The sequence below is a fragment of the Zootoca vivipara genome, chromosome 3, assembly GCF_965207765.1.
Source record: "Zootoca vivipara chromosome 3, rZooViv2.hap1.1, whole genome shotgun sequence".
NCBI classification, from domain to species: domain Eukaryota; kingdom Metazoa; phylum Chordata; class Lepidosauria; order Squamata; family Lacertidae; genus Zootoca; species Zootoca vivipara.
Window position 1 is genome coordinate 116092591 of NC_142586.1, and position 16198 is coordinate 116108788.

Sequence of the window (16198 nt, forward strand, 5' to 3'; positions counted from 1 at the left end):
CTCTGTGTGTGTTTTAAAAACACTCACTCCAGGAGACCAAAACTTGCTTGTGAGCATCCTGCATCACCTAACTGACCGCAGTTGGAGACAGAACGCGGTGCTAGGTAGCCGTTTTGTCTGAGACAGCATAGCTGTTTCCTAACATTCTGTCTTCTGAGGAAGCACAGATCTCCCATTCTTGCCATTCGTTAAAAAAAACACCCAACAAGCAAATAAACCTTCATCCTTTTATGAGCAGTCATCTTGAGAGGTGGATAAAAATATTTCAATTTTTTTATCTGATTTTTTTAAAAAATATTAACACTAAAGCTTTTTTTTTAACATTAGCCCTGCCATGCCCGGATAACCTCTAACTCGGTTAATATCTAAACAGAATATGTGCCTCTGCCACATACACCGAGTTTAGAAGAAGCTTTCCTTTGTAAATCAAAAACCAATTTGAGCAGTTGATCAGACATGAATATTTACGCTCTAGAGGCCAAATGCAGGCAATTTCATTTTCGTCGGATGAAAACAACCTGCTCTAGTCTGCCCTGCTTAGTCTATCTCTCAGATCTCGCTTGGATCTCTCAGTCGTGAGACAAAGATAGGGGTGGGGCTGAGCTAAGTGAATCTCAAAGGACAGGCTGCTTGCAAAGGCTGCTTGGGTGTGGGGGCCATGGAGTGCTTGAATATTCCCTCCGGCTCATACTGCATCATAGGTTTTGTAGTGTTTAAAAATACCAAAAACCTCTTTCATCTGTCTGATGGTTGTGGGATCAGCTTGGCAGCGGAAGAAATGGTCAGAAAGTCTGCATTCAACCTCAGTTCTGCTATCTGTGGATTTTGGCAGCAGCAATACAGGAGCGCATCAGAAAAGGCCCCTTGTTGCGTAATTCTCCAAACAGGAGTGCCAATATCCCAGATGTGGTGACACTGACAAAATGAGGGGCTTTGGGATTTAATGGGCAGGAACTGCTAAGGCTGGGGATAATTCCTAAAGATTTCCATACACGTTTATAATGCCACAGGGCTGAGCTCCCTGTCCTGCTAACTGGGACAATGATAGGAACTGACTTTTCTGGGTTCTGTAGCGAAGCTGCTTCCCCGCACTGACTTTCAACACAGCTCTCCTGTGCCTTGCTTCAGGGTGAAAGATGGAGCTGGCAGGCTGGGGGTGCAGTTGCTTAACATGTCAGAACTAATGCTGGGCCGACTAGGCTGCCTATTTCCCTAGCAGGTTAAGCATGACTTTTAAAGAGACATTTATTTGCTCGGGCCCTTTGGAGGGAGTTGAGTCTGTTCGTTTAATTCATCTCAGTTTCAAATTCCTATGAGGTTTTAACGTTTCTTGATTTTTTAAAACTGCATGGTTTTACATCATGTGGGTATACCAACCTGTGATCTTCAGATCTTTAGGCACCAGGCGAAAACGTCCCTCTTCAACCAGGCCTTGGGCTGGTTAACATCCTATACCCTTTTAAAGGGGTGCTGTGGGAAGGTTTTTGTTCTGTTTTTATTCTCTATTTCCCTTTTTCTATAATGCATTTTCATGTTGTGAACTGCCCTGATGAGGGCGGCATGCAAATTTAATAAACAAATAAGGGTACTTTAGCAATTGACTGATGAGGATGATAACTCACAACAAATGGGAATGGGGTGGTCGAGAGACAAGACTACAGCATGGTGAAAATCCCTGCACAGTTGTGAGTTTCAGTGGCTCATCGTTTCTAAGGCTGACTACCTCAAAGGGTCATTGGGAGAAGGACTGTACAGTTTAAAAACAGCTTAGTTTATGAACAACTTGGATTAAGAACGCTGCAAACCCGGAAGCAGGCGTTTTGGTTTGTGAACTTTGCCTTGGAAGCGGAACTGTTGAGTGTCTTTCATTTGTAAATTGAGCCCCCGGCTGCTATGGGAAAGCATGCCTTGGTTTAAGAACACCTTGGATTAAGAACAGACTTCCGGAACGGATTCAGTTTGTAAACCAAGGTACCACTGTATATTTTGTCTATTGAAAAATGCCATGGATCCTTCCCTGAGGTGCCACAGATGCACCTACCTGTGTCAGGCTGGAAGGGGCTTGGTCCAGGTACTGCCCCCCTGCCTTGCTCGGAAGGCAAACCAGGGTGAGGGCTGCTGCCGTTGGTTGTGGGGAAAGGCGCCGTCCTGAGCTGAACCGGCTCCAGGGGGTCGCAGAATTCGAAGGGGGACCGGCCGGCCTGCATGCCCTGCCCACCGTTGACAGCTGGAACACAGAAGTAAAACATCAGAGATGGTGGCTGTGGGCCCAGGAGTAACTAACAGGGATGTGAGATGAGGATCAAGCTGGCACCTGGGTTGCAGAAACCTAAATGGGCTCATTCGGGACAGTACGGTTGCTCACCCTCCAGGAACCTCACTACCAAGAATGGCCATGCTAACGCGATGTGTTCAAATCAACAGTGAACCAATGGCAAGGGATATCCATGCCATATACAGCAGTGTTTTACTTCTCTTGTGATCTGTTTTCTTTTCTTAGTCACTTCTCTCGTCTCTCTGTGGCCCCCTAGTCTTGTGCTGTGGCCCCCCATTTATGTGATTTTCACCTGCGGCCCCCTGGAATATTCCCGGGGGGGGGGAGGGAACTATATTCCCCCCACCCCCTTTGAGAAACACTGCTGTAGAGTCTCCACCATGTGCTGGAGTTCTTGCACAGTCCACCAGAGGGCTCTCCTGTCCCCTCTTCTCAGAAACTACTCATCCAAATTAAATTGGCTTACTTTCTTCTTTTTTTGGACCGCTTGCTCTTGTCAGTTACTCTTTTCATGCAACTGCCACTAAAACACTCAAGTTGGTTTCAACCACAAGTCCACAAGCTGAAAATTCTGACTGCAAACTTTCACATTTTTTACTTCCCAACTCTATTTCTTCTTGTTTACCTTCCCAATAACAATTTATTTTGTTGAGAGCTTCAGAAAAGGGACGCTAAGCATTTAAACAGACAAAGCTTAATTTTTTGCCAGATTTCCTGGAAATTTAACAAAACCACAAAGGATTTTTTTAAAAGAAACCTCAAATTTGAAAATTTCCAGAAATCAAAAAGTTTTTATTCAGATTTTTTTAAAAAATGTTGCCAACTTGAAAAGTGTTTTGGGTTTAATGGAATCCTACTTGGTTGCCTTAAACAGATCAGGCCATATAGATATACTCCAATATCAACTTCCTAATTTTTTTTATTTTTATTTTTGCTGTATACATTTCAGGGTCCACTCCAAACCATCCCAAAAGATCATTTTGTCTTCTGGGCCATCTCCAAGGCATGTGTAAGCTTTTGTATCACACAATGCCCTTTGCCAGGAAGAGCAGTTCTGTGTTAACTCAAAAGTTTGCACACTCCCAGCCATGAAAGCCCATTCCAATAATACAAGAATAAAAAGGAAAGTGATCACTGGTCAATGGAACTGACGGTCAACTAAAAAACTTTTCTGCATCACTGAATCTCCAGCAGCACAAGGAGCCCAGTCAAGTCAAAACATGCCAATGACTTATGAATGGCCTTATAGTTGGCTTTTCTGCAGGCATTCAGATCCTTGGAATAAGGATTTTAGCATGCAAGGAACAAGCCTGGGTGGAAAGCAGTTGCCTGACGTTTGCTCCAGGAATTTATCAGAAAAGAAGAAGAAGAAAAAGAAGAAGAGGAGGAGGAGTTTGGATTTGATACCCCACTTTATTACTACCCTAAGGCAGGGCCGGCTCTCGGGGTAGGCTGGGTGGCGCGGGGTGTGTGCTGTGCTGCGCCCACCAGGGCGGGGACGCCGGAGCAATCTCCGCACCACGGTGCCCAGGCGCCCAACATGCTTGAGACGGCCCTGCCTAAGGAGTCTCAAAGCAGCTAACATTCTCCTTCCCTTCCTCCCCCGCAACAAACACTCTGTGAGGTGAGTGAGGCTGAGAGACTTCAGAGAAGTGTGACTAGCCCAAGGTCACCCAGCAGCTGCATGTGGAGGAGTGGAGACGTGAACCCGGTTCCCCAGATTACGAGTCCACCGCTCTTAACCACTATACCACACTGGCTGTGAGGGGATGCAAGAAGCAGTGCAGCTTGGGAACTGAGAGCACTCTTTCAGACCTCCTGACTATGGGAAGGCAAAGCTCCCTCCTTTGATGCGTCTCGTAGCTGTCACTCACAAACATCACCAGGGCTCAAGAATTTCCTCTCTTGACCTGAGGTGGGCTGTTCTCATCCGGTGGCTGTTGACCCTCTGTTTTAGGCGATGTTCAACAATGGTAAGATCAAGCAAATGAATGCTTCTTCCCTGTGAGTGAGCCCTTTTATTTTGGTTTAGAGCCAACATGGTGACTTCCAGATAATTTGGGGATGCAACCCCACCATCCCTCACCCCTGGCTATGCTGGCTGGGGCTGAAGGAGCGTCTCCACCCCCACTGTTCTGCTTAATACTGGTGTGTGTGTGTGTGTGTGTGTGTGTGTGTGTGTGTGTGTGTGTACATACATATATATTCATATTCGGTTGGGAGCTGCCCAGAGTGGCTGGGGAAACCCAGCCAGATGGGCGGGGTATAAATAATAAATTATTTCAATTATTATTCGGAAAGGAGAATTCCCACTGCCTCTTTCTCCTCAACCAACACCTGGCATTCAGCACGACAACGCAATGGTACCAGGTTCCAGTCCATCAGACACATTGTGAATAGCATGGATTAAGAGCATGTGCGAGAAAGTTAGAGCAGGTCCAGCCCTGGGAGTTATAGAAAGGGAGAAAGAATTCACAAAAGTACGTACAGCTCATCCCCGTGGGAGTTCTTGCGGCGGTGCCAGGCTGGAGGGAGGGGGTCAGGATCTCTGACTTGATGGCAATGCCGCCACTTTCGGCCACCTCCGATCCACACAGTCCTGGCGGCAGCTGGGCTTTCTCCAGCGACGGCAGAATCTGGTCAAGGTCCGATGCAAACTGAAGGAAGGAAACAAGGCCACAGGTCAGCCATGGAACCTCTGAGGGCAGCCACGGGTGGAACAAGAAATCAACCACAACCCTTTTGCTCTGAGCTTGATGGCGCAAATTTGCAAAAGCCCTGAACAACTTGGGTCCCATTCCTTATGCTCCATCCTGATAAGAGCACTTCTGGGGGGTTCCCCACACCTCCCCACAAGTTCAGTTGGCCTTCCACCAGAGACTGAGCCTTTAGCCCTGTCCTGTGGAACTCCCTGCCAGTAGAGGTTTGGCAGGAATAATCGCAGCTGGCTTTCAGTCATATTCGGGAAAACTGTGTAATTCAGACAGGCCTGTGAAATGTTCATTTTTTTAAAAAATAAAATCTATATTGATGTTTTTATGCTAAATACTATGCTAATTCAGATAGCTTCCTGGCTATGTTTCTGTATAAAGCTTCCAGAATGGCAAACAACCAGTAATAAAATTATAATAATGCAGCATAAACTTAAGACCATTGCGTCCATTTAGCTCACGGTTGTCTACAAGGATCAACATTGGCTCTCCGGGATTTCAGAGCAGGAGTCTCTCCCAGTCCTATAAGGAGATGCTGAGGATTGAACCTGGGACCTTCTACATGCCAAGCAGGTGCTTTACCAATGAGCTAAAATCCTTCCTCTTTCTTCTCTGCAAGTACAGTGGAACCTTCGTTTATGAACAATTTGGATTAAGAACGCTGCAAACCCGGAAGTAGGTGTTTTGGTTTGTGAACTTTGCCTTGGAAGCAGAACATGTTTCACTTCCTGTTGAGTGTCTTCCATTTGTCAATTGAGTCCCCCGCTGCTATGGGAAAGCACGCCTTGGTTTAAGAACGCTTTGGTTTAAGAATGGACTTCCGGAACGGATTAAGTTCGTAAACCAAGGTACCACTGTATTACTTTTATTTCAAACAATGCTAAATTAAAAAACAAGCAAAGTTCTGCATTGGAGGTCAGAAGCTGTTGTACATTCCACATGGAACACATACTGCAGAAACCCAGCAGTAATTTGACGTTTGGCTGGATGGCAACATACAGCCTCCAACCAGAAAAAAATAAATAAATTGTTTCCTTAAAGGTGCTAAGTGGAGGGGAGGGGGAAATGCTGTATGGAAGAAGCTGGGCCTGCAGTTACAGCAACCACGGGGTTCAGTTTCACCAGACTCTCTACTCCAGCAGTTCCCTGGACTGTTCCAGGCACACACCGTGCCTGGACAAATCAGATAAGTCCGCCGCCATAATGTAACGGAAGAAAAGGGGTGGGTATGCATTACGTTCAGTTTGATCCAGAGAGTGATAGCACATCACGGGCTCAAAAAAAAGTGAACATCCAGAAACATTCCGAGAGTGAAAACATTGGCAAGGTGAGGTGGGCTTTCTTTGAGCAGAAACTGTTCCAGTTTGGAAACAAGACATTTCAACTCTCACACCCACAGAGCAAGATGTTTGAAATGCTGAATCAGTCTCTCTCTCTCTCTCTCTCTCTCTCTCTCTCTCTCTCTCTCTCTCTCTCTCTCACACACACACACACACACACACACACACACACACACACTCACATGCATGGGGAACATTTTCATAACTAGGAGCCTGGAGAGAGAGAGAGAGAGAGAGAGAGAGAGAGAGAGAGAGAGAGAGAGAGAGAGAGAGAGAGAGAGAGCAGCCCTATCTACCAGCTGGGAGTTCTGCATCCACTGTGCTCAGGGAAACGCAGGCACACATTTCTGGCTATTTGTATTCCGAAAAAATGTGAGATTGCTGGCTCGCCTTTCTGTACCTGGGCATTTCCTCTGAGGCCAACAGGGCCTAACTAGACCATAACATGATGGCCCACATGGAGGTTGCTGCAGGGCATCATCTCAAGAGATTCCCTCCTGCAGGAGAGAGAGATAGCAAATGCCTCGTCCACTTGCCACCCCGGCATTAAGAACTATTAAAAGTTACTTGCATTAAAAGCTACTTGTAATTAAAAGCTATTTTGAAAACCTGAACATCTTTTTGGTGGACTAGATTATTTTTTTTTAAAAAAATTGCTTACTCTGTTGGCTTAGCTACTTCCTTTTTTAAAAAAAATTTTTTAGATTAAATTTCCAAAAATAAAGAAAAAGGAGAAAAAAACAAGACAAAAAAAATGGGTGAAAGATCTTTGCCACAGCCGCTTTGTCTGCTAAGGGTGGGCCCTCGGATGGGTATTGATGCAGGGCAGCTATGTCTCATTGGCTCAGATCCAAGGTTCGTTCCCCACCCCCCACCCCTCTCAGATCAAAATTTCTCCACAGTTATTTGTAAGAAAAACGGCAAAAGACAGCCTTGTCTGCTTAGATTCATTCCATCCCTCCCTCCTCCCTGTCTCTTCACTGAGACATTTTAGCAAATCTCCTCCTCAAAGGAATAAGCTCTGGAAATGTACTTGAAGGTGGGAATGTGATCTAAGGAGACAATTAGAGGGGAAATGATATAATGAGGAACCAAGCCCATCACGGTGCCTTAAGAAATAAGAGTTTACTTGCATCATTTTGCTCAACAAGTGTAAAACAAAGCACTCCCCAGCCCTGGCTATTGCATGCTATACTACTGCAATCCCACCCCCAGCTAGAGTAGCCACAAGCTGAGGCTGATGCAGCTCAAAACTTCTGGAGGGCACCAGGCTGGCGAAGTTTGCAATAATGACTTGGGCGATTTGTATGCTGCTGTCATCGTGATGGATTGATGGAATGAATGGATCTTTACAGTGGTGCCTCGCTTAACGAATGCCCTGCAACGAAATTTCCGCTTAACGAAAGGTTTTTTCTAGCGGAGGTTGCCTCGCTAGACGAATTCGTTTTACGAAAAATTCGTCTAGCGAATCGCGGTTTCCCATAGGAATGCATTGAAATTCAATTAATGCGTTCCTATGGGCAAAAAAAATATATTCAATGCATTCCTATGGGACTCGCTAGACGAATTTTTCGTTATAAGAAAAGACCCGTGGAACGAATTAAATTCGTCTAGCGAGGCACCACTGTATTTGCGTCAGCCATTGGCCACAGCAATAAAACAACAATACGATATACTGTACAAAGAATAGAAATAAAAAGCCAGTTATATAAAATTCTTTTAAGGGTTTTGAATCAATAGTCAAAACTAGACCTTATTCTGATTGCCCCAGCTAAAAACCTTGCAACTTTTGCTGTCACCTGCTCATCTTGATCTGCCAGGAGAAAGGACACTGTGGCAGTGGCTGGGCAACTCGGAATGGACATTTGGAGGAGCTGGTTTACTTAGAAGTGCCACAGAAGCGCCTCTCTAAACAGGGATGTAGCTGCCATTTAGGCCACAGCCAGACTGGCATTAGGGATCCTGACTGACCATAAAGCACACCTCTCAAATGCGGCCTGCGGTTCTGCCCTCTGCATCTCAGAAGCAATAAAGAGCAAAGGTCCAGGAGGGGAAAAAAAGCAAAGTCTTACAGAGTCATGGAAATCAGTGCAAAGGCCACCGAGTTTAAGCCTCTGTAATGGCAGGATTCCCCTTCATGGATCAATGCCTTGTCGTGGCGAAGGGGCTTGAATAACTCAGAGAAGCTATGAGCTATGCCATGCAGGGCCACCCAAGATGGACAGGTCATAGTGGAGAGTTTTGACTAAACGTGATCCACCTGGAGAAGGAACTGGCAAGCCACTCCAGTATCCCTGCCAAGAAAACTCCATGGACAAAGACAACAGGCATATAAAAGTTATGACGCTGGAAGATGAGCCCCTCAGGTCGGAAGGCGTCCAACATGCTACTGAGGAAGAGCAGAGGACAAGTACAAGTAGATTCAGAGCTGATGAAGCGGCTGGGCCAAAGCCGAAAGGACGCTCAGTTGCGGATATGCCTGGAAGCGAAAGGAAAGTCCGATGCTGTAAAGAAAAATATTGCATAGGAACCTGGAATGTAAGAACCATGAGTGGAGGTAAGCTGGATGTGGTCAAAAATGAGATGACAAGAATAAATATCGACATCCTGGGCATCAGTGAACTAAAATGGAAGGGAATGGGCGAATTCAGTTCGGATGACTATCATATCTACTACTGTGGGCAAGAATCCTGTAGCAGAAATGGAGTGGCCCTCATAGTCAACAAAAGAGTGGCAAAAGCTGTAATGGGATGCAATCTCAAAAATGACAGAATGATCTCGATACGAATCCAAGGCAGACCTTTTAACATCACAGTAATCCAAGTTTATGCACCAACTACCGGTGCTGAAGAAAGTGAAATTGACCAATTCTATGAAGACCTACAACACCTTCTAGAAATGACACCAAAGAAGGATGTTCTTCTCATTACAGGGGACTGGAATGCTAAAGTAGGGAATCAAGAGATAAAAGGAACAACTGGCAAGTTTGGCCTTGGAGTTCAAAATGAAGCAGGGCAAAGGCTAATAGAGTTCTGTCAAGAGAACAAGCTGGTCATCACAAACACTCTATTCCAACAACACAAGAGACGACTCTACACATGGATATCACCAAATGGACAGCATCGAAATCAGATTGATTATATTCTCTGCAGCCAAAGATGGAGAAGCTCTATACAGTCAGCAAAAACAAGACCTGGAGCTGACTGTAACTCAGATCATCAGCTTCTTATAGCAAAATTCCAGCTTAAACTGAAAAAAGTAGGAAAAACCACTGGGCCAGTAAGATACAATCTGAATCAAATCCCTTATGAATACACAGTGGAAGTGAGGAACAGGTTTAAGGATTTAGATTTGGTGGACAGAGTGCCTGAAGAACTATGGATGGAGGCTCGTAACATTATACAGGAGGCAGCAATGAAAACCATCCCAAGGAAAAGGAAATGCAAGAAAGCAAAATGGCTGTCCAACGAGGCCTTACAAATAGCGGAGGAGAGGAGGCAAGCAAAATGCAAGGGAGATAGGGAAAGATACAGGAAACTGAATGCAGATTTCCAAAAAACAGCAAGGAGAGACAAGAGGGTCTTCTTAAATGAGCAATGCAAAGAAATAGAGGAAAACAATAGAATGGGGAAAACCAGAGATCTGTTCAAGAAAATTGGAGATATGAAAGGAACATTTCGTACAAAGATTACCATAATCAAGGACAAAAGTGGTAAGGACCTAACAGAAGCAGAAGACATCAAGAAGAGGTGGCAAGAATACACAGAGGAATTATACCAGAAAGATATGGAGGTCCCGTACACCTCAGGTAGTGTGGTTGCTGACCTTGAGCCAGACATCTTGGAGAGTGAAGTCAAATGGGCCTTAGAAAGCATTGCTAATAACAAGGCCAGTGGAAGTGATGATATTCCAGCTGAACTGTTTAAAATTTTAAAAGATGATGCTGTTAAGGTGCTACACCCAATATGCCAGCAAGTTTGGAAAACTCAGCAATGGCCAGAGGATTGGAGAAGATCAGTCTACATCCCAATTCCAAAGAAGGGCAGTGCCAAAGAATGCTGCAACTACCGCACAATTGCGCTCATTTCACACGCTAGCAAGGTTATGCTTAAAATTCTACAAGGCAGGCTTAGGCAGTATGTGGACCGAGAACTCCCAGAAGTGCAAGCTGGATTTCGAAAGGGCAGAGGAACCAGAGACCAAATAGCAAACATGCGCTGGATTATGGAGAAAGCTAGAGAGTTCCAGAAAAACGTCTACTTCTGCTTCATTGACTATGCAAAAGCCTTTGACTGTGTCGACCACAGCAAACTATGGCAAGTTCTTAAAGAAATGGGAGTGCCTGATCACCTCATCTGTCCCCTGAGAAATCTCTATGTGGGACAAGAAGCTACAGTTAGAACTGGATATGGAACAACTGATTGGTTCAAAATTGGGAAAGGGAGTACGACAAGGTTGTATATTGTCTCCCTGCTTATTTACTTATATGCAGAATTCATCATGCGAAAGGCTGGACTAGATGAATCCCAAGCCGGAATTAAGATTGCTGGAAGAATATCAACAACCTCAGATATGCAGATGACACAACCTTGATGGCAGAAAGCGAGGAGGAATTAAAGAACCTTTTAATGAGGGTGAAAGAGGAGAGCGCAAAATATGGTCTGAAGCTCAACATCAAAAAAACCAAGATCATGGCCACTGGTCCCATCACCTCCTGGCAAATAGAAGGGGAAGAAATGGAGGCAGTGAAGAGATTTTACTTTCTTGGGCTCCTTGATCACTGCAGATGGTGACAGCAGTCACGAAATTAAAAGACGCCTGCTTCTTGGGAGAAAAGCAATGACAAACCTAGACAGCATCTTAAAAAGCAGAGACATCACCTTGCCGACAAAGGTCCGTATAGTTAAAGCTATGGTTTTCCCAGTAGTGATGTATGGAAGTGAGAGTTGGACCATAAAGAAGGCTGATCGCCGAAGAATTGATGCTTTTGAATTGTGGTGCTGGAGGAGACTCTTGAGAGTCCCATGGACTGCAAGAAGATCAAACCTATCCATTCTTAAGGAAATCAGCCCTGAGTGCTCCCTGGAAGGACGGATCGTGAAGCTGAGGCTCCAATACTTTGGCCACCTCATGAGAAGAGAAGAATCCTTGGAAAAGACCCTGATGTTGGGAAAGATTGAGGGCACTAGGAGAAGGGGACGACAGAGGACAAGATGGTTGGACAGTGTTCTCGAAGCTACGAACATGAGTTTGACCAAACTGCGGGAGGCAGTGCAAGACAGGAGTGCCTGGCGTGCTATGGTCCATGGGGTCACGAAGAGTCGGACACGACTAAACGACTAAACAACAACAACAACAATGGCAGGATTATTACCAATAAAATTACTAATTACTAATACTATAATTTTATTGTTATTATTGTTCTTTTTCTTAACTGTGTATGTTTTTATTCTATGTTATATTTCGGATGTGGACATACGGATTTGGAAATAAGATTGTCATGATTGTTTTTATTTGTTGTTTATAATCTGAAAATTTAATAAAAAATATTTATAAAAAAAAACAACAACAATGGCAGGATTAGAAAGGCTAAAAGAAAGCAACAGGGAAACAGCCCATCCCTGACAACGGAGAAAAAAATAACAAGAAGCAGAGATGTAGAGCACTTTCCAAACCAGGAGCAGCTAGGAGGGCGATGCTTTGCATGTAGAATGCTGCTGCCTTGCTGTTTTCTGGAGTAGCGAGGGGGAATAGCATTACCCTGATCCTCAAATCACCACACTATGAATTTCTGAGCCCTATTCAAGGCATCAGCATTAGTATCCAAAGCCCCAAACAACAGGAACCTGAGAGGGTGCCTTCGCCGTCCACAACTGCCCTGCCCAATTATTAAGGTTCTGCAAAGAATGCCCTGCTTGTTATTCCAGCTTCAGTTTCTGTGGGGCTGGCGGTGATGTGCAACAGAGCATTCTTGGTGGTGGCCCCCCAGTTATGCAGCTCCCTCCCAAATGACATGCAGCTGTTCCACACGTAGGCCTCGTTTAGGCGTTTTCTGTTTAACCTGGATCCTTGGAATGTAGCCAACCTTCTTGGCTGACTCTGTGTTTCCTTTCCCCGTTACTGCGGTTCCTATTCCGCTTTCATTTCTGACTATGTTTTTAACTGGTTTTTAAAATGTTTTGTAATGCTGTGCACGCGATACTGTATTGTCAGCCACTCTGCGGTCTCACTGGGAGGAAATGCAGGACTTACTGTAAGTACCAGGGGGGGAAACAATAACTAGAGAGATTTATGTTGTGCTTCCTCAGTGCTCAAAGCACTTCGCACGCCCTGTCTCAGAATATCCCAGGACAATTATTCCCCTATTGCAGAAGAGGGTTCATGGCAAACTGGCTCAAGGAGCACTATTTTCAGTTTCAAGTCTGTGCACATGTGTCTGGGTGTGCAAGGGTTGCAGCAAGAGAGGCAGTGTTGTGTAGTGGTTAGTGTGTCTGACTAGGAACCAGGAGAGCAGGGTTCAAATGCCCACTCAGCCATGAAGCTCAGTGTGTGGTCTTGGGGGCCAGTGGATGCCTCTCAGTCTAGCCTACTTCACAGGGATTAAATGAGCACCTTGGAGAAAAAGGTAGGGTATAAATAGGATAGATGATAGATAGATAGATAGACAGACAGACATATGATAGATAGATAGATAGATAGATAGATAGATAGATAGATAGATAGATAGATAGACAGATGATAGATAGATAGACAGATACAAAGGTCTGCTCTTCGACAGACCCAGCACTGTGTTGGCAAACAACGTATTTTAAGAACATTCTGTTGTGGATCTAGACACCAGCGAGAGAAGTGCTCCCTGAAAATTTCTGCTTGAGTGGCTCTCTCCTCCAGCGACTGAGTTCATGGCACAGCTGAGATTCCAACTTGCTCGCACAGTTATTATTCATTTATTTCATCCATTTATAACCAGTTCTTTAACACCAAAGGGGCTCCCGGAGCAGCTAACATGTACAAGGGTAAAAAAAGAAGCTGCAACCAGTTCAAAACACCCGCTCCCCCAGAGAGATAACTAGAAAGCAACTGAAGAGCACTAAGAATGCACAACAGCCCTCTGCACGAGACAAACCTTTGTCTGCACAAGACAAACATCGCCAGGAGGAGAGAGCAAGGATGAGCTGCTTGACCTGGCCTCCGCATAGAATCATAGAATTGGAAGAGACCACAAGGGCCATCCAGTCTAATCCCCTGCCAAGCAGGAAACACCATCAAAGCATTCTTGACATATGCCTGTCAAGCCTCCGCTTAAAGACCTCCAAAGAAGGAGACTCCACCACACTCCTTGACAGCAAGTTCCACTGTCGAACAGCTCTTACTGTCAGGAAGTTCTTCCTAATGTTTAGGTGGAATCTTCTTTCTTGTAGTTTGAATCCATTGCTCCGTGTCCGCTTCTCTGGAGCAGCAGAAAACAACCTTTCACCCTCCTCTATATGACATCCTTTTATATATTTGAACATGGCTATCATATCACCCCTTAACCTTCTCTTCTCCAGGCTAAACATACCCAGCTCCCTAAGCCGTTCCTCATAAGGCATCGTTTGCAGGCCTTTGACCATTTTGGTTGCCCTCCTCTGGACACGTTCCAGCTTGTCAGTATCCTTCTTGAACTGTGGTACCCAGAACTGGACACAGTACTCCAGGTGAGGTCTGACCAGAGCAGAATACAGTGGTACTATTACTTCCCTTGATCTAGATGCTATACTCCTATTGATGCAGCCCAGAATTGCATTGGCTTTTTTAGCTGCTGCATCACACTGTTGACTCATGTCAAGTTTGTGGTCTACCAGGACTCCTAGATCCTTTTCACATGTACTGCTCCCAAGCCAGGTGTCACCCATCCTGTATTTGTCCCTTTCAGGTTTTTTTTTTTTGCCCAACCTTACATTTCTCCCTGTTAAAATTCATCTTACAGGTAGGTAGCCGTGTTGGTCTGAGTCGAAGCAAAATAAAAAAATTCCTTCAGTAGCACCTTAAAGACCAACTAAGTTTATATTTTGGTATGAGCTTTCGTGTGCATGCACACGATAAATATAAACCAAAATATAAACTTAGTTGGTCTTTAAGGTGCTACTGAAGGAATTTTTTTAAAATTCATCTTGTTTGCTTTGGCCCAGTTGTCTAATCTGTTAAGGTCATTTTGAAGTGTGATCCTGTCCTCTGGGGTATTAGCCACCCCTCCCAATTTGGTGTCATCTGCAAACTTGCTCAGGATGCCCTCAAGCCCATCATCCAAGTCATTGATAAAGATGTTGAATAAGACTGGGCCCAAGACAGAACCCTGTGGCACCCCACTAGTCACTAGGCCAGGTCATGATGGAGGGCGACTGTCTTCTGCAGGGGGGAGCCTGCTGTACTCACATAAGCTCCCCACTGCACACAGCCACCCATGGAGGGTGAGGGAGGAGGTAAGGCTTGAGTGTGCTTTTTCATGGAGAAAGGGACATCTGGAGAGGGCTCGGGAGGCACAGGAAGCAGAGAGGCAACATGGTGGTTCAGGCTTGGACCTGGAAGACCAGGGTTCAAATCCCCACTTGGCCACGGAGCTTGCTGGGTGACTTGGGCCAGTCACTCACTCCCAGCCAGGGAGGATCAACATTGGAGGAAAGGTTGGTTATAAATTTGACATAAACAAGCAAAACGGTAAAAGGTAAAGGACCCCTGGACAGTTAAGTCCAGTCCAACGAGACCGTGGGGTTGTGGCGCTCATCTCGCTTTCAGGCCGAGGGAGCTGGCGTTTGTCCACAGACAGCTTTCTGGGTCATGTGGCCAGCAGGACTAAACTGCTTCTGGCGCAACAGGACACCGTGACAGCAGCCAGAGTGCATGGAAACGCCGTTTACCATCCCGCCACTGTGGTACCTGTTTATTTATTTGCACTGGTGTGCTTTCTAACTGCTAGGTTGGCAGAAGCTGGGACAGAGCAACGGGAGCTCACCCCGTCGCGGGGATTCAAACCGCCAACCTTCTGATCGGCAAGCCCAAGAGGTTCAGTGGTTTAGACCACAGCGCCACCTGCGTCTCTAAACAAACAAAGAAACCAACAACTAGATAGGACTGCTTCCACAATGGGGTTTGCCCTCTCCTCTCCCTTGTGCCCCCTGAAATGGGCTCTAGGGGTGGGATCAGGAGAAACCACCTCCCACAGAACAGCCCAGGGAGGAGGGGGCTGTTCTTGTCTAGCCAAAATGCTTGCCCTGAAGAAATGATTGCCTTGGTGCGCCACTAAATTCCTCCCCAAGATTCTTTGTTCATCTAACTCAGTCCTGCGAATGGCTGCAGCTCCTTGGGACCTAGAAAGGACCTTACCCACCACTCTCCGATCCTTCTGAACTGGAGATGCTGCCAAGGGCTGGGGCTGGGGGACACCTGCATGCAGAGCAGGTACACTAAAGGCACAGTTGTGTTTCCTCGTCTAGGATATCAAAACCAAATGGAAGCAGGGCCAGTGAAGATAAATAGTGCAGCTGCTGAGCTTGACAGATCACAGGAGAGGCCTGAGCAAATCCGCACATTTCAGGATATGCAAAACCTGAGCTGTTAAATCTAACACTGAGCGCCTTGCAAGACCATAACTCTTCCCCTAAATATATATAATTTCAGGGGTTTCAGAAGCTTCCAAATCAGTGTATTTCAGGTGCACAGGTTCCTTCTGGCCAGCATGGCCAAAAATGCAACCAGCACGACAGGCTTCCTGGGAAACCACGGTGCCCCCAAAGAGATGGCCTTTGCTTCCAATTTAGCACTGCAATGGAACATGGGAAGCTGACATATAACGAAGCTCCGTTTACAAAGTCTGGGAAGAAACCAGAGAGAGC

General features: G+C 45.6%; 1 protein-coding gene across 11 annotated transcripts in view; it reads right to left on the minus strand.

Annotated features, from left to right (window-relative positions):
• Nucleotides 1-16198, minus strand: part of NCOA1 (nuclear receptor coactivator 1) — a 268260-nt gene that overhangs the window by 25278 nt on the left and 226784 nt on the right. For all 11 annotated transcript variants that reach the window (XM_060273179.2, XM_060273187.2, XM_088666959.1 and 8 more), the window contains 2 exons: nucleotides 4764-4932; nucleotides 2042-2227 (listed from right to left, as the gene is read on the minus strand). In XM_060273179.2, the coding sequence (XP_060129162.2) occupies nucleotides 2042-2227; nucleotides 4764-4932 (355 nt within the window). The remainder of the gene's footprint in view (nucleotides 1-2041; nucleotides 2228-4763; nucleotides 4933-16198) is intronic.